The sequence below is a fragment of the Hyla sarda genome, chromosome 6, assembly GCF_029499605.1.
Source record: "Hyla sarda isolate aHylSar1 chromosome 6, aHylSar1.hap1, whole genome shotgun sequence".
Taxonomy (NCBI): domain Eukaryota; kingdom Metazoa; phylum Chordata; class Amphibia; order Anura; family Hylidae; genus Hyla; species Hyla sarda.
The window spans coordinates 143,659,914-143,687,429 of NC_079194.1; the positions used below are offsets into that span (position 1 = coordinate 143,659,914).

Below are 27,516 nucleotides of genomic sequence, written 5' to 3' on the forward strand. Positions count from 1 at the left end.
AAGCTTGTGAAGCCTGCACATAGTGATATCAGTATACAGTGTAGCTCAGTGGTCTTCAACCTGCGGACCTCCAGATGTTGCAAAACTACAACTCCCAGTATGCCCGGACAGCCAGGGCATGCTGGGAGTTGTAGTTTTGCAACATCTGGAGGTCCGCAGGTTGAAGACCACTGGTGTAGCTGATAATTATACCCACAGTCTCCATACATGCAACACATGGAGCCTGCACATACTACAGTCTATACTGTGTAGAGAACATCACTACAGCTGCATTAAAATGCAATTAATATGTGACAGAATCCAGAGTGTTTACAGATGAAGAGGATAAACACACAAAGCAGACAATGAAATGTTATGTAACACTGTAGGAATCATCTTTTAATATTTTGGTAAAGATTTGGAGACAGACATTGCCCTCTAGTGGATGAAACTCTCTTTCTGCATCTGCTAGAGCTTCCAGGATTTCTAGCTATAGTGGTATAAGTTGTATAAATCTAGACTGTGTGTGATGTGGCCACCAACAGCTAAATAATAGTCACAGCATTTTTCTGTGTGTTTTTATTTATTTATTTATTTCTGGCGTTTTATGCCTTTGAGTGGAAATTGCATTTTATGGCCCCCCCTTTGAAGTTTTTCTATATTTCCCAAAAAAAAAAAAAAAAGAAGAAGTAGAAAAAAAAGGATGCAGTAGTGATGGAAAAAAAATTATTTAATGAAATTCATATTTTTTATAACAACATTTTTGTTAATTTTTAAACAGGGATCAATTTATGTGGACAGGCAGGGCACTAAAAATGTAGCCGACAATAATAAAAATGTAGTGTGTGTATGTTTTTCTCTTTTTTTATATATATATTTTGTAGGCAGTACTACTACTCCCAGCATGGAACACACTGTTCCATGATGGGAGTAGTAGTTACTGTACTAATAGACAGATCGCCCTGGGTGTCACTCCTGACACCCGATGCAATCGTCCATAATATAGCAGAGATGCGGAGCGGCTCTATACAGCGCTCGCATCTCTGCACTATACTCCGGGCCGGCCAGTGATGTGAATAGAAATTCATTCATATTTTCCGCCCAGAGTGGGGATTGGCCTGATGGTGGCAGCCAATCCCCACTCTCAGCGAGTGAGTGGCTGGCCGGAGTACAGAGCAGAGATGCGAGCGCAGGAGAAAGCTGCTCCGCATCTCAGGGATGAAGGACGATCGCAGCGGGTGTCAGTCCTTAACTGCAGGTACTACTGCTCCCAACATGGAGCACACTCTGCTCCATGTTGGGAGCTGTAGTACCTGTATTAATAGACAGATCGCAGCCATTGCGATCCTCCTGTATAATGTATAGATGTGGCCAGCAGCTCTATCATGGTCCCCTGCACTGAAGTATATATACACCTATTCATATTTCCCACAGAAAGTTGTGATTGGCTGGAACCATCTGGCGTATCACAGCTCTCTGCGGGAAATATGAATAGGCGTATATATACGGCAGTGCAGGGGACCATAGAAGAGCGGCTGGCCGCATCTGTACATTATACAGGAGGATCGCAACGGGTGTCAGAAGTACATGTACTACTTACTACTCCCATCATGGAACAGTTTGTTCCATGCTGGGAGTAGTAGTACTACCTAAAAAATTTAAAAAATAAAGAAAAAAAAGTGAAAAACACACACTACATTTTTTTATTGTCGGCTACATTTTTTGTACCCTGCCCGCCCACATAAATTGATGCCTGTTTTAAAAATTAATAAAAACCTAGTTATCAAAAAGATAAATTTTGTGAGGTACAATTTTTTCCATTACTACTGTATCTTTTTTGTTTTTTTAATGGTACCCTACCAAATTTTATTAAAAAAAGGTATCTCCATAACTTTTTTTGATTGCTTAAGTAAAAAAAAAAAAGAATAAAAACCGCCTGCAGAAACGCCAAAGTTAAAACCCACATGTTGTTTTTCTTGGTGTTTTTTACTCCTATAGACTTCTATGGGAGAAAAACGCCACAATTTCAGGGGATAACGCCATAGGCTCAACATGCTGGGACTTTGCAAAACTGTGGTTTTTCAATGAAAAAACACCATGGGGGCCATTTTTCCGTATTTTTGGGAAAAACGCATAAAAGAAAACAAGTAGAAACTTAGTCTTCCTAGACACATTTCTACCAGAACAAATCTTATATCTTCCTTTATCCCCTATCTGCCCCTAGGGTCTTATTCCTGCCGGAGGAGAAGAGGTTCTGAAAGTTTCCTTTTTCCCTGGAGTCCCTGAAAATTTTCAGCGCTTCATTTACGTGCAAGTGGCTCATATGGATCCAGAGATCATTGCCTTGAGAGGAGAGGGAGCGTTCCCCCGCATCTGCCTGGATCTTCCTCGTAACATCAATGGTATTCACACAAAAATAGATCCATATTGCACCGTTCCTGTTCCTCATGCTTCACTTCTATGGTTCTATGTTTCACTCCTGTGCCTTACTTATATGCCCACCAGCTTCACATCTATGCATTTTTGTGCTCACCCTATCATCTAACTGACACAAATGCAGATCTTGTTAACATGGATGTATTTACCAAAGAGGTAGAGCTTGTGGCTTGGAGAGAGGTGGTCCAGCCCTGGATTGTCCTTATCCCCTTTGCTTTTGGGTGGCAAGGTCCAGCACCATAATGGGGACTTATTTCAATTTTGCTTGCCCCCCCCCCCTCCTCACTTCTATGTGCCTCACTGTTTCTGTTACTGTGTATTTGTGGTCTCCCTACAGATGTGTGATCAAGTCAGATTTGTAATCTCTATACATATAAAATGAATGTCACCATTTACTGATAGCAAGCAGAGATAATAATAGTATAAAATGGTCTGAGAGAAAAGCTTATAAAAACCAGAGCTTATATTTTAATTTCCAAAATGCACTGAAATATTAAAATGTGAACTTCGATTTGTTCTCTACCTCTAGGATTTGATAGATTTGAGCCTTACATGACTGCAGCTCAAGAGAATTTAAGAGGAGGAGAAATGGGCTCATGGGATGCCACTGTACGATCGTCCGGTGACCTGGCATAATATATATAATCAGCCAGCAATGTTCTGTATACAGAAAAGTCCAGACTGTGTTATGTTTTGTAGGATACGCTGATGATGATGGAGGTGGAGCGTCTACTGATAAAGAAGCATGCAGAGGATGAGCTTAATATAGGAGTAACTGGGGAGGGTACCCAGAAAAAACGATCTCAGCTGCTAAAGTGAGTGGTTACTGAATGTGTCTTCCACATTCTTTATACGTGTTACACCAGAGAAGGATAAATATTAAAACATTTTATCACATAACTGCGCACTTTAGCCCTTATTTACTAAGAGTGTCGGGTTATTTTCAGAGTGTTATCTTTTTCCCAGACTATTTTTTCTCACGTATTTATCAATGTTTCGCATATGTCGGAAAAATTCTGTCACACAATATTAAATTCTGTTGCACGGGGAAAAAAAAGTGTCACACCGGAAAAATAAAGCGTGAAGCAAATAAATAAAGCAAATGTTACGCCGAGCGCTCCGGGTCCCCGCTCCTCCCCGGAGCGCTCGCCACATCCTCGCTACTGCAGCGCCCCGGTCAGATCCACTGACCGGGTGCGCTGCGATACCGCCTCCAGCCGGGATGCGATTCGCGATGCGGGTGGCGCCCGCTCGCGATGCGCACCCCGGCTCCCGTACCTGACTCGCTCTCCGTCGGTCCTGTCCTGGAGCGCGCGGCCCCGCTCCCTAGGGCGCGCGCGCGCCGGGTCTCTGCGATTTAAAGGGCCACTGCGCCACTGATTGGCGCAGTTGTTCTAATTAGTGTGTTCACCTGTGCACTCCCTATGTATACCTCACTTCCCCTGCACTCCCTCGCCGGATCTTGTTGCCATTGTGCCAGTGAAAGCGTTTCCTTGTGTGTTCCTAGCCTGTGTTCCAGACCTCCTGCCGTTGCCCCTGACTACGATCCTTGCTGCCTGCCCCGACCTTCTGCTACGTCCGACCTTGCTCTTGTCTACTCCCTTGTACCGCGCCTATCTTCAGCAGTCAGAGAGGTTGAGCCGTTGCTAGTGGATACGACCTGGTTACTACCGCCGCTGCAAGACCATCCCGCTTTGCGGCGGGCTCTGGTGAATACCAGTAGTAACTTAGAACCGGTCCACTAGCACGGTCCACGCCAATCCCTCTCTGGCACAGAGGATCCACCTCCTGCCAGCCGAATCGTGACAGTAGATCCGGCCATGGATCCCGCTGAAGTTCCACTGCCAGTTGTCGCCGACCTCACCACGGTGGTCGCCCAGCAGTCGCAACAGATAGCGCAACAAGGCCACCAGCTGTCTCAACTGACCGTGATGCTACAGCAGCTACTACCACAGCTTCAGCAATCATCTCCTCCGCCAGCTCCTGCACCTCCTCCGCAGCGAGTGGCCGCTTCCGGCCTACGACTTTCCTTGCCGGATAAATTTGATGGGGACTCTAAGTTTTGCCGTGGCTTTCTTTCACAATGTTCCCTGCACTTGGAGATGATGTCGGACCAGTTTCCTACTGAAAGGTCTAAGGTGGCTTTCGTAGTCAGCCTTCTGTCTGGGAAAGCTCTGTCATGGGCCACACCGCTCTGGGACCGCAATGACCCCGTCACTGCCTCTGTACACTCCTTCTTCTCGGAAATTCGAACTGTCTTTGAGGAACCTGCCCGAGCCTCTTCTGCTGAGACTGCCCTGCTGAACCTGGTCCAGGATAATTCTTCCGTTGGCGAGTACGCCATCCAATTCCGTACTCTTGCTTCCGAATTATCCTGGAATAATGAGGCCCTCTGCGCGACCTTTAAAAAAGGCCTATCCAGCAACATTAAAGATGTTCTGGCCGCACGAGAAATTCCTGCTAACCTGCATGAACTCATTCATCTTGCCACTCGCATTGACATGCGTTTTTCCGAAAGGCGTCAGGAGCTCCGCCAGGATATGGACTTTGTTCGCACGAGGCGTTTTTTCTCCCCGGCTCCTCTCTCCTCTGGTCCTCTGCAATCCGTTCCTGTGCCTCCCGCCGTGGAGGCTATGCAAGTTGACCGGTCTCGCTTGACACCTCAAGAGAGGACACGACGCCGCATGGAGAATCTTTGCCTGTACTGTGCCGGTACCGAACACTTCCTGAAGGATTGTCCTATCCGTCCTCCCCGCCTGGAAAGACGTACGCTGACTCCGCACAAAGGTGAGACAGTTCTTGATGTCAACTCTGCTTCTCCACGCCTTACTGTGCCTGTGCGGATATCTGCCTCTACCTTCTCCTTCTCCACTAAGGCCTTCTTGGATTCCGGATCTGCAGGAAATTTTATTTTGGCCTCTCTCATCAACAAGTTCAACATCCCAGTGACCAGTCTCGCCAGACCCCTCTACATCAATTGTGTTAACAATGAAAGATTGGACTGTGCCGTGCGTTACCGCACGGAGCCCCTCCTAATGTGCATCGGACCTCATCACGAAAAAATTGAGTTTTTGGTCCTCTCCAATTGCACTTCCGAAATTCTCCTTGGACTACCGTGGCTTCAACGCCATTCCCCAACCCTTGATTGGTCCACAGGAGAGATCAAGAGCTGGGGTACTTCTTGTTTCAAGGACTGTCTTAAACCGGTTCCCAGTACTCCCTTGCCCTCTGGTTTGCCCGCTGTGGATGAAGTGACTCGTGATCTTTCCACCATATGGAAAGAGACCCAAAATTCTCTTTTACAGGCTTCATCTTGCATGAAAAAGTTTGCCGATAAGAAAAGAAGAGCTCCCCCCATTTTTTCTCCCGGAGACAAGGTATGGCTCTCCGCTAAATATGTCCGCTTCCGTGTCCCCAGCTACAAACTGGGACCACGCTATCTTGGTCCTTTCAAAATCTTGTGCCAAATTAATCCTGTCTCTTACAAACTTCTTCTTCCTCCTTCTCTTCGTATTCCTAATGCCTTTCATGTCTCTCTTCTTAAACCACTCATCATCAACCGTTTCTCTCCCAAACTTGTTTCTCCCACTCCTGTTTCCGGTTCCTCTGACATCTTCTCCGTAAAGGAGATACTGGCCTCCAAGACGGTCAGAGGGAAAAAAATTTTTTTGGTCGATTGGGAGGGCTGTGGTCCTGAAGAGAGATCCTGGGAACCTGAGGACAACATCCTAGACAAAAGTCTGGTCCTCAGGTTCTCAGGCTCCAAGAAGAGGGGGAGACCCAAGGGGGGGGGTACTGTTACGCCGAGCGCTCCGGGTCCCCGCTCCTCCCCGGAGCGCTCGCCACATCCTCGCTACTGCAGAGCCCCGGTCAGATCCACTGACCGGGTGCGCTGCGATACCGCCTCCAGCCGGGGTGCGATTTGCGATGCGGGTGGCGCCCGCTCGCGATGCGCACCCCGGCTCCCGTACCTGACTCGCTCTCCTTCGGTCCTGTCCCGGCGCGCACGGCCCCGCTCCCTAGGGCGCGCGCGCGCCGGGTCTCTGCGATTTAAAGGGCCACTGCGCCACTGATTGGCGCAGTTGTTCTAATTAGTGTGTTCACCTGTGCACTCCCTATGTATACCTCACTTCCCCTGCACTCCCTCGCCGGATCTTGTTGCCATTGTGCCAGTGAAAGCGTTTCCTTGTGTGTTCCTAGCCTGTGTTCCAGACCTCCTGCCGTTGCCCCTGACTACGATCCTTGCTGCCTGCCCCGACCTTCTGCTACGTCCGACCTTGCTCTTGTCTACTCCCTTGTACCGCGCCTATCTTCAGCAGTCAGAGAGGTTGAGCCGTTGCTAGTGGATACGACCTGGTTACTACCGCCGCTGCAAGACCATCCCGCTTTGCGGCGGGCTCTGGTGAATACCAGTAGTAACTTAGAACCGGTCCACTAGCACGGTCCACGCCAATCCCTCTCTGGCACAGAGGATCCACCTCCTGCCAGCCGAATCGTGACAGCAAAGTAACTCTGCACCAGGACGTAACTTTACATTCATGGTCGTTAATGGGTTAACAAACAAAAAGTTAAAAAAAAAAATAAGGAAATGAAAGCCAAGATAAAAAAAAAAAAGAGAGAAATAAAAAAAAAAAAAAAAAAATGAAGAATGTAATATAAAAAGCTACTAAGGGGACAAAGTAATAGGATTTAAAAAAAAAAAAAAAAAAAAAAAAAACACTTTTTAACAAATTCCCCACACCTCAAGGCAGTCGGGTTTTCAAATTCAGTAATTCACAATTTTTCTGGTGGGTTATTAAAAACAACTGTCGGGTTTTCAGGAAAATGTGGTGAACACGCCCCTAATTATGCAAACCACGCCCCTTTAGTCGGGTTAAAAAGATACTCCGAGTAATTGGAAAACCGTTGGGTTTTTACTAGTAAAATGTGTCGCACAAAGTGTAGCAGAGTACGTGCGACACGAATTGTGTCCCATAACCCGATAAAAAGAGTCGAGATCATGTTAGTAAATCTGGGCTATTATGTACAGTGGGGATCAAAAGTTTGGGCACCCCAGGTAAAAATTTGTATTAATGTGCATAAAGAAGCCAAGGAAAGATGAAAAAATCTCCAAAAGTCATCAAATTGCGGATTAGACATTCTTATAATATGTCAACAAAAGTTAGATTTTATTTCCATCATTTACACTTTCAAAATAACAGAAAACAAAAAAAATGGCATCTGCAAAAGTTTGGGCACCCTGCAGAATGTATAGCATGCACTGCCTCCTTTGCAAAGCTGAGACCTGCCAGTGTCATGAATTGTTCTCAATCATCATCTGGGAAGACCAGGTGATGTCAATCTCAAAGGTTTTAAATGCCCAGACTCATCTGACCTTGCCCCAACAATCAGCACCATGGGTTCTTCTAAGCAGTTGTCTAGAAATCTGAAACTGAAAATAGTTTACGCTCACAAAGCTGGAGAAGGCTATAAGAAGATAGCAAAACATTTTCAGATGTCAATATCCTCTGTTTGACTGCGCAATCCCTCCAGAAAGATCTGGCAGACACTGGAGTTGTGGTACACTATTCCACTATAAAGAGATACTTGTACAAATATGGTCATCATGGAAGAGTCATCAGAAGAAAACCTCTTCTGCGTTCTCACCACAAAAATCAGCGTTTGAACTTTCAAACCAGTTCTGTGGACCGATGAGGTTAAAATTGAACTTTTTGGCCGGAATGAGCAAAGGTACGTTTGGAGAAGAAGGGGAAATGAATTTAATGAAAAGAACCTCTGTCAAACTGTTAAGCATGGGGGTGGATCAATCATGCTTTGGGGTTGTATTGCAGCCAGTGGCACAGGGAACATCTCACAAGTAGAAGGAAAAATGGATTCAATAAAATGTCAACAAATTTTGGATGCTAACTTGATGCCATCTGTGAAAAAGTTAAAGAGAGGATGACTTCTACAAATGGATAATGATCCTAAACACAGCTCGAAATCCACAGGGGATTACATCAAGGGGCGTAAACTGAAGGTTTTGCCATGGCCTTCACAATCTCCTCACCTCAACATAATTGAAAATCTATGGATAGACCTTAAAAGAGCAGTGCGTGACAGACAGCCCAGAAATCTCAAAGAACTGGAAGACTTTTATAAGGAAGAATGGGCAATGATACCTCAAACAAGAATTGAAAGACTCTTGGCTGGCTACAAAAAGTGTTTACAAGCTGTGATACTTGCCAAAGGGGGCAGTACAAGATATTAACTCTGCAGGGTGCCCAAACTTTTGCAGTTGCCATTTTTTTGTTTTCTATTATTTTGAAAGTGTAAATGAAATAAATGGAAATAGTGGAAATAAAATCTAACTTTTGTTGATATATTATAAGAATGGCTAATCTGTAATTTGATGCCTTTTGGAGATTTTTCCATCTTTTCTTGGGTTCTTTATGCACATTAATACAAATTTTTACGTGGGGTGCCCAAACTTTTGATCCCCACTGAATATTTAGCCATAGTCTACACCTTTTAACATGTCGCACAGACATGTGAAAAGTTAAGATCTGTCGGGGTCTAAGTGCTAAGACCACTTATAATCATTTGACCCCTCCAACATTTAAAGTAAATTTTAAGGACAGTAACGCTTTAATGCTGCTAGGACATTCTTTGTTCACTTCAGTTGTTTTTGCTTGTTTCTTTCATGTGCCTCCACATTTAATGTTTCAGGGCAGATCTCCCAGAGTACTTGCTAGATTTTGGATACGTCATCATTGGAGATGTCCGTTCACATGTTATTAAAATCACCAACACTGGATATTTTCCAGTCTCTTTCCGAGCAGACCGGCGTGGTCTAGCAGGCACAGGTACCTTGTCACCCCTCAGAATAGTCAATGACCAGAGTTAGGGAGGGTAATAATGCTTGCATTCTGTCTCTTGTAGGGTTCTCAGTGGAGTTAGATCGTGTCAAGAATCTGCCATGCTATCAAACTGAGATATTCCAGGTCAAGTTTGATCCTCAGGGGGCCAATTGCAGTCTGGGACCAGTTGATGCGATGATGTATATTCAGGTACAGTCTCTCACTCTTGTTTCCTACACTCCAGATCCCATAAGTTTTTTAACTCTTGGTTTGCTAATTTCTTCTTCTTTATGTCTTCTTGATAGGTGAGTGGAGGCCCTAGGTTTCCTGTCCATCTGCGGGCCCTGGTGACAATGCCATCGGTATGTGTTTCGGATGAGAGGGTGGAGTTTACTCCTGTGCAGTGTGGCCAATGTCAAATCCGCACAATTCAACTATTCAACCAGTTTCCTGTATCTTGTGAGTGGACAGTGATGTCCCAAGAAGCTGAAGTCAAGGTATTATTATTAGCTTGTTGTCAGTCCACTAAAGACTCCTCCAAGGGACCAAGACTAAGTTGTTATCATTCCTGTCTTCTTCAGATAGACAAACACCTTCCCATGCACCTCCGTAAGAAGCTGAGGCAGGAAGCAAAGCCTAAAGCCGCCATTTTTGAGATGATCCCAGCACGTGACCTTTTGCTTCCTGGCCAAAAGAAGAATGTAGAGATAAAGTTTATGCCACAAGAAGAGGTAAAGTAGAAATTAAGAGGGAGCAGAAGTGCAATATATAACCTTGTAGGTAAGGGCTGTGTGATGCTGGATTGTTAGTTTTTTTTATAAAGAACTGTGTCCATTATTTTTCTCATAGAAGCTGTACATTCAGCGCTTGGTCCTTCAGGTCATGCAGAGTAGCCAAAGAGTGATGTTACTAGTACAAGGCCAAGGCTTGGAGCCACGTCTAGAATTCACCCCTAGTGTACTAGAGCTGGGTCCAATCTTGCCATTCAGCCCAGGTGATGATGTAGAGGTTTTGGTGAGAAATCCTTGCAGCTTTCCTGTTGAATTCTACTCCCTGGAGATGGACAAGCAATACTTGGAGGAGGAAAAGGTAAGTACAAGATATGCTACTTATTCAGGTGATTGCTGTGATCTGTTGCTGGATCTTGATGTGTTTTTGGTACAGATTTTGCGGATACTGAAAGGCTATGATGCTCAAAACACTCTGCTGCTTCCACCACGCTCACCTGGAGAGAAGCTCCCTTCTGAAATCTTAGACTACTATGAAGAGAAAAGACAGCTGCAGGATGAACAGGAGAGAGAGCACAGGGCAAAGGTCCCTGTCTCAGGTTAGTGTTGCATGTATTTAACATCTGGTACTATGGGGAAGATTTATCAAAACCTGTGTAAAGGAAAAGTGGTGCAGTTGCCTATAGCAACCAAGAAGATTGCTTCTTTTTATATTTTTAAAGGCCTCTTTAAAAAAAAAAAAAAAAAATCTTACTGATTGCTTTGGTCAACTGCCTCCACTCTTCCTCTACAAGGGTTTTCATAGATCCACCTCAAAAAAGAAAGCTACTCCACCTGTCCTAGATTATTCTGTTGATTGTAGGTGCTGTGGAGGAAGCAGGGAATGAACTGGTGTCAGATGGTATGAGGGATGAGAAAGCAGCGCTTCCTCCAGTCCATCGAATCCCATCTACCACAAGTTATGGAGAGGGCCGTTCTTCTACTGGTGAAGCTGAGGAAGATAAGGGAGCAGTGCCAGGTAAAGTGTAATTGAGTCTGGAAAGTTTAGAACAAATGTGGGCTTGTGTCTACTTAAAGGGGTATTCCAGGAAAAAACTTTTTTTTATATATATATCAACTGGCTCAAGAAAGTTAAACAGATTTGTAAATTACTTCTATTAAAAAATCTTAATCCTTTCAGTATTTATGAGCTTCTGAAGTTAAGGTGGTTCTTTTCTGTCTAAGTGCTCTCTGATGACACGTGTCTCGGGAACCGCCCAGTTTAGAATAGGTTTGCTATGGGGATTTGCTTCTAAACTGGGCGTTTCCCGAGACAGGTGTCATCAGAGAGGACTTAGACAGAAAAGAACAACCTTAACTTCAGCAGATGATAATTATTAGGAGGATTAAGATTTTTTGATAGAAATAATTTACAAATCTGTTTAACTTCCTGGAGCCAGTTGATATATATAAAAAAGTTTTTTTCCTGGATAACCCCTTTAAAGGATGATACCAGAGGTGAGTGCTGGAACAGGAGATTTCTACACTGACTTAAAGGGGTACTCCGCCCCGAGCATCTTATCCCCTATCCAAAGGATAGGGGATAAGATGTCAGATTGCCGTGCTATCATTACTGCACAGAGCAAACTCACTCTGTGCGTAATGACCGGCAATACAGGGGCCGGAGCAGGGGCGGCATCACAGCGCGCCCCCGCAATAAAAGTCTATGGGAGGGGGTGTGGCGGCCATCACGCCCCCTCCCATAGACTTGTATTGAGGGGGCGGGCCATGACGTCATGAGGGGGCGTGGCCTTGATGTCACGATGCTCCTGTATCGCCAGTCATTACGCACAGAGCGAGTTTGCTCTGTGCAGTAATGATAGTGGGGCGCTGCAATGGAGATCCCGGAGGTCCCTAGCGGCAGGGCCCCCACAATCTGACATCTTATCCCCTATCCTTTGGATAGGGGATAAGATGCTAGGGGCGGAGTACCCCTTTAAATATTAACACAATCAGATATTTGTCTTTGTGCAGGTGAAAAGATCTGCAGTGATGATGGTAACAGCAAGGGTGTGGGTGAATTGGAAAACAATCCTGTGTCCTTAGCTGTGGCTCGATACATGGGGATCGACACCAGCAGTGAGGGCCAAGCAGCAAGAAATCGCTGCGGCATCACTATCATTACACATGGAGCCCCCCTTTCTGGTGAGTGAAAGCAGGATTTCAAGAAAAGGATATGTCTGAGAATAGTAGTAATTTAGTGACTGAATATGAATAATTGAACAACAGTCTTTGTGGTGCAGGGATTAAAGGGAGTTTCCAGGGAAATGTTAACATTTAGTATGTTCTTCTTCCTTAATTAAAACAATAAAGGACCTTTCGCAGGCAGAGAATATATCCTGTTGTTCCTTACATACGCTATGCGACGGCTTTGGTCTGAGCTGTTTGTATATTGTTGATTTACTTGTATACACATTTGTTGTCTTTTACCGGGTATGCCCGGTTATTCTGTTTTGCAAAACGTCAATAAACATTATTCATAAAAACAAACAAACAATAAAGGACCATATACTTACCTCCCCAGCTTCCCCAATGCTGCTGCAGCTGTCAGTCTGCGCTGTGCTCTTGTTCTGCCAACTTCCCGTGACATCCCACTCCTCGCTCAGCTCCGTGATTGGCTGAGTGGGATGTCATCAGAAGAAGGAAGAACAATCGGAAGCAGGAACCAGAAGATCTGATAGCTAAAGCGTTGGGGAAATGGTGAAGGTAAGTATGCAGTCTTTTATTGTTTTAGTGCAGGAAGAGGCACAGTCTATCCCCACTTAACCCTATGCCTTCCTGTGCCTTAAAAAAACTAACGGCTTTGGAGATAAATAAAAAATCCTTATTTCCCATATGCTCTAAAATACCCACAAGCTTTATTGCAAGACTATACTTACATCTTTAAAATTGAAAGTGTTATAAGCCCTATTACTAGGTAGGAATATGTACACAGGTTACACTGTCACCTAAAGTATCTCTGTTGTAGTTAGACTGCAGTACACACACAGGCTCTCAAAAAGCTTAACTCTTTAAAGGGGGTACTCCACAGCCGCCACGCCCCCTCCCATAGACTTGCATTTAGGGGGTGGGGCGTGATGTCACGATCTTCCGTTCCCGTGGTTGGGAGCCAGACCCTCCAGCGCTTCCGGAGCAGTAACAGGTGGGTGCCGCATGCTATATTGAGGGGATCCTCAGCGGCGCGATCAGACATCTTATCCCCTATCCTTTGGATAGGGGATAAGATGTCTAGGGGTGGAGTACCCCTTTAAGGACTCAGCCCATTTGGGCCTTAAGGACTCCTCACCTTCAAAAAATCATAACTCTTTTATATTTTCATCTACAGACTAGTATGAGGGCTTGTTTTTTGCACGACCAGTTGTCCGTTGTAATGCCATCACTCACTTTACCATAAAATGTATGGCACAACCAAAAAAATACTATTTGTATGGGGAAATTAAAAAGAAAACTGCAATTTTACAAATTTTGGAAGGTTTCGTTTTCACGCCATATAATTTACAGTAAAAATGATGTGTTCTTTATTCTTTGGGTCAATACGATTAAAATTATACCCATGATAATATATTGGTCTATTACTGTTGCGCTTAAAAAAAATCGCAAACTGTTTAACCAAATTAGTACATTTAACAGCTTAACGACCATGGACGTGTATACACGTCCAGGGCGGATGCACGTTCCCGCACCAGGACGAGTATACTCGTCCATGGTTCTCATGGGTGCTGCCCAGTGCACCCACGAGATCGCAGCAGGGACTCGGCTGTAACACACAACCGGGACCCTGCTGCACTGCCGGGACTGAAGTAAACTTCAGTCCCGGCAGTTTTAACCCTTACAGCCGCGGTCGGAAGTGACCGCGGCTGTAAGTGTTATGGCAGAGGGAGGGGGCTCCCTCTGTCTTCCCTGCAGCACCCTGCATCGCGATCGCAGGGTGCTGTGTCTAATACGCGGCTGGCCGGGGCCTGCCGCACTGCCGGGAGTGAAGTTCACTTCACTCCTGGCAGTTTAACCCTTACAGCCGCAGTCGGAAGTGACCGCGAGCTGTAAGGAGTTGGACATAGGGAGGGGGCTCCCTCTGTCTCTCCTGCAGCACCCCGCAACGATCGCGGGATGCTGCTTCATACCTGGGCAGCCGGGGGTCCTACAAAGACCCCCAGGTCTGCCCTGGCTATTGCCTGTCAAGACGTGCCAGAGGCACGTCCTGATGCTGCCTGCTAGTGAAAACCGACAGGCAGCATTTAACTTCAATGCTTTGGAATACTAAGTATTCCAAAGCATTAAAAAAAAAGTGTAAAAATAAATTAATTAATTAATAAAAAGTGTTAAAAAAAATGGGTAAAAATAAAAAATAAAAAAAAAATGTAAAAAAAAGTGTAAAAATATTTTTTTTAAAAGTGTAAAAAATGAAAAAAGTGTAAAAAATAAATAAAATAAAAAAACATGTTTATTAAATAAATATAATAAAAAAATGCTTAATGTGTGGGATCACACAGCGGACATCCGCAGCATGTAATATGCTGCGGTTGTCCGCTGTATGATCCTACATATTATGCATTTTTGTGTAGGATCACAACAATGAGCTCCCTGCTGAGGCTAGGTAGCTTTGTGCGTCCACTCATTGCGGCGGATTTCCCGCCAGCAGTCACAAGCGGACATACTGAGCTACCCAGCTGCAGCAGTGATCTCGCATCCGCGGTGTGAAATACTCTGCGGATGCGCTCTGTCTGACCCTTTTTGTCTATAGGAATACTATAGGGGGTGTAGTTTCCAAAATGGGGTCAAGTGTGGGGGTTCTGTATGGTTCTGGCAGCTAAAACCCTTTGTAGGCATGAAGTACAGCCTATAATCCATTCGGCCTAAAATTATGCCCTGAAAGCCAAATGGCGCTCCTCTCCTTCTGGGTCCCACCACGCAGCCAAGGAACCAAATATGTCCTAAGCGGGGGTATTTCCGAACACGGGAGGAGCAGCTTAACCCCTTAAGGACCAAGGACGCATCATATCACGGCGGGCCCGGCATCATAGTGAAGCCGGGACCCGCCGCTAATAGTGCGCGGCACTGATAGCGGTGCAGCGCGCTATTAACCCTTTAGCCGCGCGCTCCAAGCTGAGCCACGCGGCTAAAAGTGAAAGTAAAAAGGGCCGGTTAGCTCAGTGGGCTGTTCGGGATAGCCGCAGCGAAATTGCGGCATCCCGAACAGCTTGCAGGACAGCCGGAGGGTCCCTACCTGCCTCCTCGCTGTCCGATCGCCGAATGACTGCTCAGTGCCTGAGATCCAGGCATGAGCAGTCAAGCGGCAGAATCATCGTTCACTGGTTTCCTATGAGAAACCAGTGATCAATGTAAAAGATCAGTGTGTGCAGTGTTATAGGTCCCTATGGGAGCTATAACACTGCAAAAAAAAGTAAAAAAAAAAAAGTGAATAAAGATCATTTAATATATGGTATCGCCGCGTGCGGAAATGTCCGAATTATTAAAATATAAGTCCAAAATAGAGCATTTTTGGTCACTTTTTATATCATGAAAAAATGAATAATCAATAAGTCCTATCAATGCAAAAATGGTATAGTTAAAAACTTCAGATCATGGCGCAAAAAATGAGCCCTCATACCGCCCCATACGCGGAAAAATAAAAAAGTTATAGGGGTCAGAAGATGACAATTTTAAACGTATACATTTTCCTGCATGTAGTTATGATTTTTTCCAGAAGTACGACAAAATCAAACCTATATAAGTAGGGTATCATTTTAATCGTATGAACCTACAGAATAAAGATAAGGTGTCATTTTTACCGAAAAATGTACTGCGTAGAAACGGAAGCCCCGAAAAGTTACAAAACAGCATTTTTTTTTCAATTTTGTCTCACAATGATTTTGTTTTCCGTTTCACCGTAGATTTTTGGGCAAAACGACTGACGTCATTACAAAGTAGAATTGGTGGCGCAAAAAATAAGCAATCATATGGATTTTTAGGTGCAAAATTTAAAGAGTTATGATTTTTTAAAGGCAAGGAGCAAAAAACAAAAGTGCAAAAATGGAAAAAACCCCGGTCCTTAAGGGGTTAATAAAATATAGGGTGCTTTTTTTCAATATCAGAAGCAATGTACAAAAAATATGTCCCACAAATGATGCATTTGTGGAAAAAAGCAAATTTCTAATTTTTAACACTGACTTTATAATAATTCCTGCTAAAAAACTATGGCATTAAAATACTCACTGTACCCCCTAGTGAATACCTTGAGGGGTCTAGTTTTTAAAATGGGGTCATTTAGGGGGGGGGGTTTCCCATGTTCTACCACCTTTACATTTCTGCAAACCTTGCATAGCACATAAAAAAAGATGTTCTTTTAAAATTTAGAAAATACTGAAAATTTCAAGTGCAATTGTTAGGCTTCTATTTCATTAAAGGGGTAGTCCAGTGGTGTAAAACTTATCCCCTATCCTAAGGATAGGGGATAAGTTTGAGATCGCGGGGGGTCCGACCGCTGGGGCCCCCTGCGATCTCTCTGTACGGGCCCCCGGCTCTCCGCCGAGATAGCGGGTGTCGACCCCCGCACGAGGCGGCGGCCGACACGCCCCCTCAATACATCTCTATGGCAGAGCCGGAGATTGCCGAAGGCAGCGCTTCGGCTCTGCCATAGAGTTGTATTGAGGGGGCGTGTCGGCCGCCGCCTCGTGCGGAGGTCGACACGCCCCCTTCCAGCGGGCTGTCGGGGCTCCGTACAGGAGATCGCGGGGGGCCCCAGGGGTCGGACCCTCCGCGATCTGCAACTTATCCCCTATCCTTAGGATAGGGGATAAGTTGCTCACCACTGAATCACCACTGGACTACTCCTTTAACAATGTTAATTAAAAAAATAAAAACTTAAAAGAAAAAGTAGACATCTGAAAGTATAAGTTTCATAAACTATTTGGTCAGAAAGTATAAATATATGCAACCCATAAGTGTTAAAATAGCAAAAAATCTTATTTTTTTTTACATTTCATGATTTTTTGCATTGTAAAAAAAAAACTACAAATGATATCGGCTTACTTTTACTATGTACATGAAGGACAACTTGTGACAAAAAAACAATGTCAGAATTATCGTGATTGGCAAAACGTTACCAGAGTTATACAGTCAGACATCCCGATTTGAAAAAGCAGGCCTGATCTTTTAGGGGCGTAAAGACCTAATAGTTTTGGTCCTTAAGGGGTTAAAATCCCCCTATTTTGAAGACCCAAAACTTTTTCATTTTCGTATAAGCGGCGATATGAGGGCTCATTTTTTGCGCCGTGATCTGTACTTTTTATTGATACCATATTTGCTTATATAAAACTTTTAATACTTTTTAAATAATTTTTTTTTGGAATAAAATGTTATAAACAAGCAGCTATTTTCTTTTTTATCAGCCAATCAGAGGGAAGTCGCCTGTGATTGGAGGGGAGTCTTCAGATGTAGGTACACATTTGTCACAGAGCACCTACATCCGCAGACTCTCCTCCACAGTGCTAAATGGTCATAATACTGTAAAATATGTAAACAATATCAACAATATAAAGTGCTAAATAAGGTACAAAATGAAAGTTCAGTCACCCAGTCTTCACTAGTGTATAGCCCATAGTCTTGGAGGGAAACGGCCCCACGTGTTCCATCACGTAGTGTCTTCCTCAGGGGCGAACAAGGATTAGCAAAATGCATTGGAGGGTGAGGCAGAGGGGCTCTGGCATTGATTTTTGGCACTTTGGCACATGGTTTGATGCATCTCTCCCTATAGGTTTATTTATATAGACTGGGCTTGATTGTAGGTTTTTGTGTCTTCTCGACTCAAGAAACGATTGTATATGTATGAGGACGTATATGAGGAAAGAAATTGCCATTATAAACCTTTCCTAACCAGAGACATTGAGGAGCACCAGCTGCTATAACATCATTATGCTTTCTTAATTTAGGCAAGAGTTCTGTGGCAGTGGCATTGGCTCAACATTATAATGTTGCCTGTCTGTCAATTGACTCGGTGGTCCTAGAAGCCATCTCTGATGAGAGCAGTGGTACTGGTCTAAGAGCACGACAACTGTGTGCTAAGGCTGCACTCAATCTGGCCCTACGTGAGTCTGATGAAGCAGGTGAGTTACCCTAGGCACCATCTGCAGGACTGAATGAATTGCGTTTACACTTATATGATGAATGTTTAGTTATCTTTAAACTTGAGAATCTTCAATGTCATGATGTAGCTGTAGACCATTGCTTATAGTCTATACTAATGTCATATAGGTATTGTGTGTCATTTCTTGTTTGTGTTAGGGGTAGATTGATATATCACGTTGTGTCCTGCAGGCTCCCAGATGGTTGATGCCCCTAGCACTCAACCTGGATTAAGTGTTGAAGCGCTTGCTAGACACACAGCAGAGGGAGGACAAGCAGCAGAGCCTAGAGTTGCCCCTCCGTCTGTTATCTCCCGGGGAAACCGAGGAAGTTTGCTTGCAGCAAAGGGCAAATCAGAGTCTCACCAAATCTCAGGATTGAAGCAGCAGCTACTGTCTGAGCAGGCAGCTTCACAGGTATCAGTCATTGCTTCCACTACCCATGTAGATGAAGTTTCCCATGAGTTTTCTTTAGATTTAAAATCTAATAAATCATGTTTCTATTTACTGCAGTCCGGCTCTCCTCTGACAGGTCCAGCACAGCAACGTCTGAGTGTGAGTGCAAGTGTGGGCGGTGAACTTGGACTAATGAGCTGTGTTCTACCTGAGGACCTACTTCTGGAAATCCTTTGTGACAGACTCCAGGTGCATAGAATAATATCTGACAGATTACTTCCATATAGACCTCTGAGTGATTCCTTTTATATACATTTATCTCTGAGTGATGTCTGTCACATTCAATTACCTCTGAGTGATGATTGTCAAGTACACTGACCTCTGAGTGATGATGGTCAAGTATACTGACCTCTGAGTGATGATGGTTACGTACACTGACCTTTGAGTGATGCCTGTCATGTACACTGACTTGTGAGTGATATTTGTCACACACATTGACCTCTGAGTGATATCTGTCACATCCACTGCCATTGAGTGATGTCTGTCACGTCCACTGAACTCTGAGTGATTTCTGTCACATACACTGAACTCTAAGTGATGTCTGTCATATACACTGACTTCTGAGTGATGTCTGACGCATACAATAACCTCTGAATGATGTCTGTCACATACAATATCCAATGCTTGATGCTTTTGTATTATAGATAGTAAAGAGAGCAGGTCATTGTACAACTTTATGTTTTTTTTTTCCATATCTATGTAATTGGCTGTATAATATTTTTATATATTACTTTTTTTTCCTCCCAGTTAAACGACTGCTTCCGTGGTGTGGTGTTTGACGGCCTTGATACCTTGTTTGCCCGCAGCATGTCTTCTGCACTCTATATTGTCCTAAAGGCTCTGAATAATCGTCAGCATATATATTTTATCAATCTGCAGCAGGATCATGCTACAATGAAAGCTCAGAACAATGCACAGAAGCAGAAGGAAGGTAAAGGGGACTTTCTATTTATTGGGGCCTCCATGTTATTTATTAGCCAGTACAATGTTATTTATTACTTACATTCATGGTATATATTAGGAATATTTATGTTCTCCATTGGGCACCAAGAAAAAGGAATTGAACCCATTGGTATTATCTGGATTTCTAAATTTATTGCTAATAAAATGTGGTCAGACTGTTGTTAAAGTTATTATTATAGACATACACAATCTAACTACACTAATAAAATACAAATCAATCATGTAAATTACTGTGGATGCAAAGATTGCAAGAATAAATAGGTTCATACACGATTGGTAAATTTAAGATATTACTTAAAGGGGTACTCTGCCCCTAAACATCTTATCCCCTACCCAAAGGATAGGGGATAAGATGTCTGATTTCAGGGTCCGGCCACTGGGGCCCCTGCGATCTCCGGTGCGGCACCCTAGTCATCCGGTGCACCGAGTGAACTCCGTTCCGTGCTGGAAGAGTGGAGACCACAGCGGTCATGCCTCCTCCATTCATGTCTATTGGAGGAGGCATGACTGCTATGTACTAGCCATCACGCCCCGTCCCATAGACATGAATAGTGGGGTCGTGGCGTAACGTCTCGAACATGGAAGCTCCAAGCTTCCGTGTTCAGAATGCTGCGGTGCCAACCTGGACATAGGGGATAATATGTCTAGGGGTGGAGTACCCCCTTAATGATAAAGCCAAACAAAATGTCTTACAATAGTCCAGGGGAAGGGGTGTTAACTCTGAGAGTAGTTTCAGTTCTACACAGGGCCTTATATGCCTTGAGTTTTTATAACCCCTTGAGTGTTATACATCTCTATGGACCAAGGATGCACTGACCTGCCCCACCACCCATAGATTTGGGCAAGCAGGTAAGGAGAGTGCAAGTTGCAGTCCAGGTAGGAATGGTGCTTAGTGGTAAATTAGCCTTGGCGGCCCTGGACGCCGCCAGGGCTTTGAGTCGGTTGAATGAATATACTTACTGGAGATTTGGCTTTGGCCCTAAATTTCATAAGTGGATTTTTATCCTATATTGGCCCTCTAAAGCACAAGTCCTGGTGAATGGTCTGTGCTCCCTGCCTTTTGCTCTCGGGGGGGGGGGGGGGGGGCACACCTGTCAGGGCTTGTCTCTGTCCCTGCTCTTATTTGCTTGGTGGCGGAGCCTCTAGCACTGCTGATTAGACAGGTCACCATGTACTGGAGGTGGCGAGGAGCGAATCGGCCTGTATTCTGATGAACTGGTCCTGTTTATGTCCAGACCCCAAACCATAGGTTACTTTGCTGTACGCTATCCGGTTGATGGATCGGTTTATTTTCCGGCTTTTACATTTACTGGACCAAGTAGGGGATTATGCCCCTGTTAGGCAAACTCTGGCCCCCTGTGATGTGTGGTCTTGCGGTAGTTCTCCACGTATAAAGGGGTACTCCAGTGGAAAACATATTTTTTTTAAATCAACTGGTGCCAAAAAGTTAGACAAATTTGTAAATTACTTCTATTTAAAATCTTAATTCTTCCAGTACTTATCAGCTGCTGTAAGCTACAGAGGAAATTGTATAGTTCTTTTCTGTCTTACCACAGTGCTCTCTGCTGACACCCCTGTCTGTGTTAGGAACTGTTCAGAGTAGGAGCAAATCCCCATAGCAAACCTCTCTTGCTCTGGACAGTTCCTGACACGGACAGAGGTGGCAGCAGAGAGAGCACTGTGGTCAGACCAAAAAGAACTATACAGCTTCCTCTGGAGCATACAGCAGCTGATAAGTAACGGAAGGATTAAGATTTTTAAATATTAGTAATTTACAAATCTGTATAACTTTCTTCCACCAGTACTGGAGTACCCCTTTAAGTACTTGGGCATCTATACTAATCATAGTCCATCACAGGACCTTGAGTCGCATCAAAACTAAAACCACAAAAAAGCACAAAACCACCATATGAGTAGATTCTATGTGAAGAACCAAAATGCACAATTAACCCCTTTCATAAACACACTTGTTCTGTTCATGTCTTTTTCTGAGCACATTCAGCAAACGTCCTTGAATTTAAAAACTTGTAGATAGCCCTTTAGCAGCAGTTGCCACGACCAAATGTTTCCTGTTGCTACAAATAAGGTTTGCACAACATTGAGAAGGATTTTGAACCATTCTTCCCTGCAAATGTGTTTTAGTTCATTTATTTTTCTGGGATGCCTTGCATGCATAGCCCTCTTCAGGTCATGTCACTGCATCTCAACAGTGTGACGTAGCCAGAGATAAGCGGTACAACCCCATAGCATAGGGGCCCCAAGCCCTGCCTCCCTGACTGTTCAGCTGACTCTTGGAGGGCTTAGATATTAAAAAGGCATTTTTTTTAATTTTTATATACAGCAGTCTTCTTTATTAAAACACGCTTGGCTAGAGTAGGCTTGTGAAGCCCTGCTCCTACTTCATGTTATTTTTTAGGGACCTCCGTGTTATTGGTCACCTCTATCTTATTCATTTGGGACCTCAATGATTTTTCTCTGTTTAAGCAACATGAGAAGGGGAACTAATAAACACATTTAAAATTCAGAAACAGAAGACAATGGGTTTGCATGGGTTTGATAAGGGCTTATCTATTTCAATTACAGAACAGGAGCAACTGCAGATGCAGGCCCATGAGAAAGCCAGCATGGAGGAAATGGATGAGGAGGAATATGATCAGTTGCCCACTGAGGAAAAAGCACGTATTGATGGACTGCGTCTCAGGAACTTGAAGGAACGTAAGAAAAGGTCTCATCTCTTACCCTACTCAAATCTCAAAAAATCTATTCCATCTGTGTTTAACCATCTGGGTTCTGAGTATCTGTCTGTTTCTTTTTGTGGTGTAGGGAGCTAGCAGAAAGAATCGCCAGAGAGGAGCATGAACGGAAGCTGCAGGAAGAGCTCCTAAAGCAAAGAGAGGAAGAGGAACAAAAAAAGAAGTACAAAAGAGGAAAGAGCCGGGATTCTGATAAAGAGGGAAAGAAGAGTCAAATTGGGAACAAACAGGTACAGCTTCAAATCCTTTCCACTCCTCTGCTATAAACAATGTTCCCTCGTTACTATGTGAACACAAGCCCCTTCACTGTCCCAAGCACTGTCCGCACCACTGCCCCAACCCAAACATGGTCCCCTCCGCCACATTTTTGAAGATTTTTTTTTTTGTTACATTTCTTTATTCTGCTGTTTTCTGTACTTTTATAATAGACTGACACCATCTCTCTGTAAATTGTCTTCATCAGGCCCCAGGTCTGCTTACTGTGAAGTCTGAACAACGATTGGACTCTGGAACTGAACGAAAAGTTTCACTGAATAGATCAGATTCTGTTGTAAATGAGTGGGATGAAAGTAGAAAAAAGAAAAACCGAGACCTTTCCTATCCCCAGCATGTAAGTGTCCAGGAAGACCCTGACAAAGACTCTGTAAGTGAGAGTGAGAAGCAGCTGTTTCAGAAGTTTAAGGCCTATGAGTCCTCTCAAAAAGAGATCCTACACATCCTAACATTCTGGGACCGCGTACAGGGAGTTCTGGTACCATTTCCCACTGCAGAAGATAGACAACCTGAAGGGGAGGACCAGGCACCCGAGCGGCAGGCACCCTCTGGTAAAAGGTATCGCAAAGACCGTGACCGAGAACGCCAGGAGAAACTGGAGAGAGAGAAAGCAGACAAAGAAAGAATAGAGAAGGAAAGAGTGGATAAAGAGCGTCTGGACAAGCAAAAAGCCACAGAGGATGAAGCAGGTGTCCATCTAGGGCGAGAGAAAGAAGGTCAAGAAAACCAGGAGGATCTAAAGATAGATGTGGGGATCCCACACTATGACCTCCAAGTGTCTGGAGATCCTGGAAACAGTGAAAAGATTATTTTGCAGAGCAACTTTTTACCATCAGTAGAAGAGGTGAGAATAGACAATTACTGTATGTCCCTTCATTTAAAGGTACATGTATGTAAGCCAGTGCAGCGACAAGGAGTAAAGACTTAGATTTGTCACACAGCGATCCTTGTCGTTAACCATCCTGCATGATCCTGTGTAAAAAGTGGCTGTAATAAACAGTGTATATATGTTTATCTTGCCTGACAGGTACTCGAAGGACTTGGACTTGGCCCGTCTGGTCCACCTATTCCACTACCTTACATCTTTTCAGTCATTGTCTTCCCTGAAAGAAGGATTTTGTCTACTGACCCAGAAACACTTAGCCACTTCACCTTCATTGCAGCTTCCCCTGATGATCCCAATGTGATAACTGAAGATAAAAAGGATCCAGAACCTGAACAAGAGCCTGTGCTTACTATCCCCATGCTTAAAGTAAGAGGACCGCCAGCTGTTTATGTAGATGACATAAGGAGGTTTGCAGGACAGTTCTTTTACAGCACTGAGGTCAGGTTAGAAAACGGAATGTGATGTCTCCTGCTACACACATATAAGGTTTACATTTATTCTTTTGAAAGAATCCATCATATTTCATGTCCCTTGAATGATTAGTGCAGACACTTGTAAGGTGCATGTGGTACTTATTTTTATTTTTTAAATACGTTTTATTGAAATGTAAGCAAACATCAGCCACATGGCCTCATATAAACAATTAGTACAAAGTGTATAAATATACAGCTAATAAGGCACTGAAAACATGGACATGTGAGCAGAATGTAGACGACAGACTACTATAGAGAACCTGTCAGTAGTCAGTGCAGTGAGGACGTAGACTGAGTAAAACTTAGAACAACCAGTAGAATAACCCCAATACATAAAGAGAGGGGAAAGGGAAAAGAGGGAGGTAGTCAGTATTAAAATAGCAAAAGAACCTTTGTGAAGAACTCTGCATACACAGCTACAATCAGTCGCGAGGACCAAGTAAAGTACTCCTAGCATTAGAGCAGACCCATGCTTCCAGGGAAAAGAGGGATCACACGAAGGGTAGAGGAGCAGAAACACACCATACAACAAAGCAACAAAACAGAGGGGTGAAGACAACCACATCCGTCTGGAGGACACAGAGTATGAGCACTGAGTCAATGGTGAGGAACACCAGGGACCCCACACAGAGAGGAATTTACCAGGGCATTTTCTATTCTTGTAGACAATGTGGGAAAAAGGTATCATAGCATTAACTAAGGCTTTCCACTGAGACAGGGAAGGCGGGCCGGGGTCCATCCATTTGAGGGCAATCGCCTTCCTAGCGAAGAATAAGGATTCCCGCAGCAGAGTGCGCACGTAATGCGGCCACACTTCCTCATCCAGAACTCCAAATAAACAGACCAAAGGATCACACACTGGGGGAGGTTGGACAATTGTTGCAAGAAGTCGAAGGACATCCTGCCAAAAGGATCTTTTAACAGGACAAGCCCAAATAAGATGCCAAAAATCAGCTCTAGCCACACCACATCTATGGCAGGCATCCGAGTCAGAGCGACCCATTCTAAGTAAGCGAACAGGGGTGATGTAACTATAATGTATAATATTTAATTGTATCAGTTTATTGTTAGCGGAGGGGGACACCACCATATGCGAAGAAAGAATCTCCTTCCAGTCATCTTTAGTCAGGTTAGGAATATGAGATTCCCAGTGTCGGATAGCCGGCAGCTGGAAACGGGAGTTTTTAGCCTGAATGAGGTGCGTGTAGAGGATGGACACCAGTCCCCTAGGGCCCTGGGATTTTAGAATACCAATGAGAGGGAAGGCCGATATGGGCGCACACCCAGCAGGGAATTGAGTATGCAATGCGTGACGTAGTTGTAGGTACTTAAAAAACCAATGTCGAGGCAAACTATAATCTGACTGCAATTGCTCAAAGGAACACAAAACATTATCCCTGTACACATTACCCAGAGTAAGCACGCCAGGTCACGTGACGAGAGGATGTGATCTTGTCAGCTCCGCCCGCTCCAGGGCTCTCTCCCTCCTCTCCCGCCCCCCCCCCCCCCCCAGGAGGCATGATGCTGACCCTGAACGTCCCTGATTAGGGTGAAAAAAGGAGAAAAGAAAAAAGGAAACCACCTGACGGACGGATCTGCTCCCTGCTGTGGTATGGAGATGGAGGTGTCCGGTGTGGGAGGGGGTGTGGCGGCCTCGCTGCAGTGGACAGTGGTGGTGGAGGTGAACGGCTGAGAGGCGCACAGTCAGCAGAAAAGAGATCCGGCAGGAAGAAGAGCAAGGAGACGGAGCGCAAGCACGAGTGGTGCAAAGCAGCTGGGGGGACCACGTGAGCGGGCTCGGCGTGCGACGGAACACGCCGGCCGCTCCGGGAGCCCTGCAATCAGCTCGGGTAACAGAGGCCAGGATCAGCGTGGTGAGCTTGAATCTATTCCTTTTAACTGAAGTCCGTTGTAGGAAAGCTTTTCTGAAATGCAGGCTGGCAATGGCAGTCTATGAGAGTCTGGTGGGGTATACTTCCTCACCCTGGTTACAGATGATAGGATAAGCATGTGAGAACAAGAAATCTGGATGAGCTACTGTACTGAAAGTGGTGGAGGGGGGGCAGAGGTGTCTCGGAGCTACCACAGTTTTGGAACTATAAAGCACGCCAGCATTCATCCAAAAAGCTGAGTTTAGAGCATCACCCACATGAATGAGAAAGTGGTTGTGCCACAGAGGAGTATCTGACGGCACATCAGTATAGCCAGATACAGACTTAGCGGCCCGCCACACCTTTACAGCCAATTTATGAAGGGGTAAGTAAGTACGGCCCCCCAGTGTAGGACTCTCCAAGAGCATCCGGGGTGACATGGAGGGGACAAACCTATCCAGAGATTGTTCTGAGTCTGGCATGGAGTCCCCCAGAACCCAATACCGGATATATCTCAACTGCCCAGCCAGATAGTACAGGTAAAAATTGGGGAGAGACATACCCGCCTCCAGTTTTGGGCGTTGGAGAGTAGTGAGGCGGATATTAGGCCCCCATATAAACGGGGACAAAAGGGAGTGTACAGAATCAAAAAAGGATTTAGGGACAGGGACAGAAGCATGCTCCAGTACATACAAGCATTTAGGGAGAATGATAAGTTTGATAAGATTAATACGGACGGTGACAGACAGTGGCAGCGAGGCCCATATACTAAATTTAGATTTAATGTAGGGTAGGAGGGAAAGAACATTAACCTCAAGATCTAACAGGGGATCCCTATTAATATAGACCCCCAAATATTTAAATGCAGTGACAACCAGGAGACCACCTAACATCGGGGGCCAGGCTCTAGGCAGCAGCGGCATGACCGCCGACTTGGACCAATTAATGAACAGTCCCGAAAAGTACCCGAAGCGATCCATCAGGTCAATCGCATAGGGAAGCATTGTAGTGGGGTCAGACACAAAGAGCACCATGTCGTCGGCGTCAAGGCCGATACGTTCCTCCCTACCCCCCACAGACATACCACGGAAACCAGAGTCCTGTCGTATACGCAAAGCAAGGGGCGCCACCGCAAACAGAAGCGGCGACAGGGGGCACCCCTGACGCGTACCTCCACCTAGGTGAAATGGGGGAGAACACACGCCATTCACAAGGACCTGGGCTCGCGGACATCTATAAAGGAGGGAGACCCAAGACCTAAAATTGGGGCAAAAGCCTAACCTGTGAAGCACTTCTAAAAGGTAACCCCACTCAACCGAATCGAAGGCCTTGGCAGCATCCAGTGACGCCAAGGCCCAGTCCCCTCCCAGGGCACTACCCACCTGGACGGCAGTCTGAACACGACGGATGTTATCCGAAGTGGATTTGCCCGGCATAAAACCGGACTGATCATGATGCAAAAGAGATAGGATAACACGATTCAGTCTATTGGCCAGAACCTTAGTTAGAAGTTTATAGTCCAGATTCAATAAGGAGATTGGTCTATAGGAGCCGCACTCCATAGGGTCCTTATCAGGTTTTAGGAGGACAACAATAGTTGCCTCATATAGGGAATCAGGTAAGACCCCATCTATAAAGGCCCTCTCATACATGGCTAGCAAAGGAAGCAGGAGCACTTCACAGTACCTCAGGTAAATCTC

General features: G+C 44.8%; 1 protein-coding gene across 5 annotated transcripts in view; it reads left to right on the forward strand.

Annotated features, from left to right (window-relative positions):
• Positions 1-27,516, forward strand: part of HYDIN (HYDIN axonemal central pair apparatus protein) — a 231,459-nt gene that overhangs the window by 94,213 nt on the left and 109,730 nt on the right. For all 5 annotated transcript variants that reach the window (XM_056525415.1, XM_056525414.1, XM_056525411.1 and 2 more), the window contains 19 exons: positions 2,204-2,381; positions 2,945-3,024; positions 3,115-3,230; positions 9,124-9,260; positions 9,337-9,464; positions 9,560-9,751; positions 9,836-9,985; positions 10,104-10,343; positions 10,419-10,581; positions 10,845-11,000; positions 11,996-12,166; positions 17,950-18,123; positions 18,335-18,558; positions 18,655-18,786; positions 19,345-19,528; positions 22,144-22,285; positions 22,384-22,543; positions 22,777-23,430; positions 23,614-23,838. In XM_056525415.1, the coding sequence (XP_056381390.1) occupies positions 2,204-2,381; positions 2,945-3,024; positions 3,115-3,230; positions 9,124-9,260; positions 9,337-9,464; positions 9,560-9,751; positions 9,836-9,985; positions 10,104-10,343; positions 10,419-10,581; positions 10,845-11,000; positions 11,996-12,166; positions 17,950-18,123; positions 18,335-18,558; positions 18,655-18,786; positions 19,345-19,528; positions 22,144-22,285; positions 22,384-22,543; positions 22,777-23,430; positions 23,614-23,838 (3,606 nt within the window). The remainder of the gene's footprint in view (positions 1-2,203; positions 2,382-2,944; positions 3,025-3,114; positions 3,231-9,123; positions 9,261-9,336; positions 9,465-9,559; positions 9,752-9,835; positions 9,986-10,103; positions 10,344-10,418; positions 10,582-10,844; positions 11,001-11,995; positions 12,167-17,949; positions 18,124-18,334; positions 18,559-18,654; positions 18,787-19,344; positions 19,529-22,143; positions 22,286-22,383; positions 22,544-22,776; positions 23,431-23,613; positions 23,839-27,516) is intronic.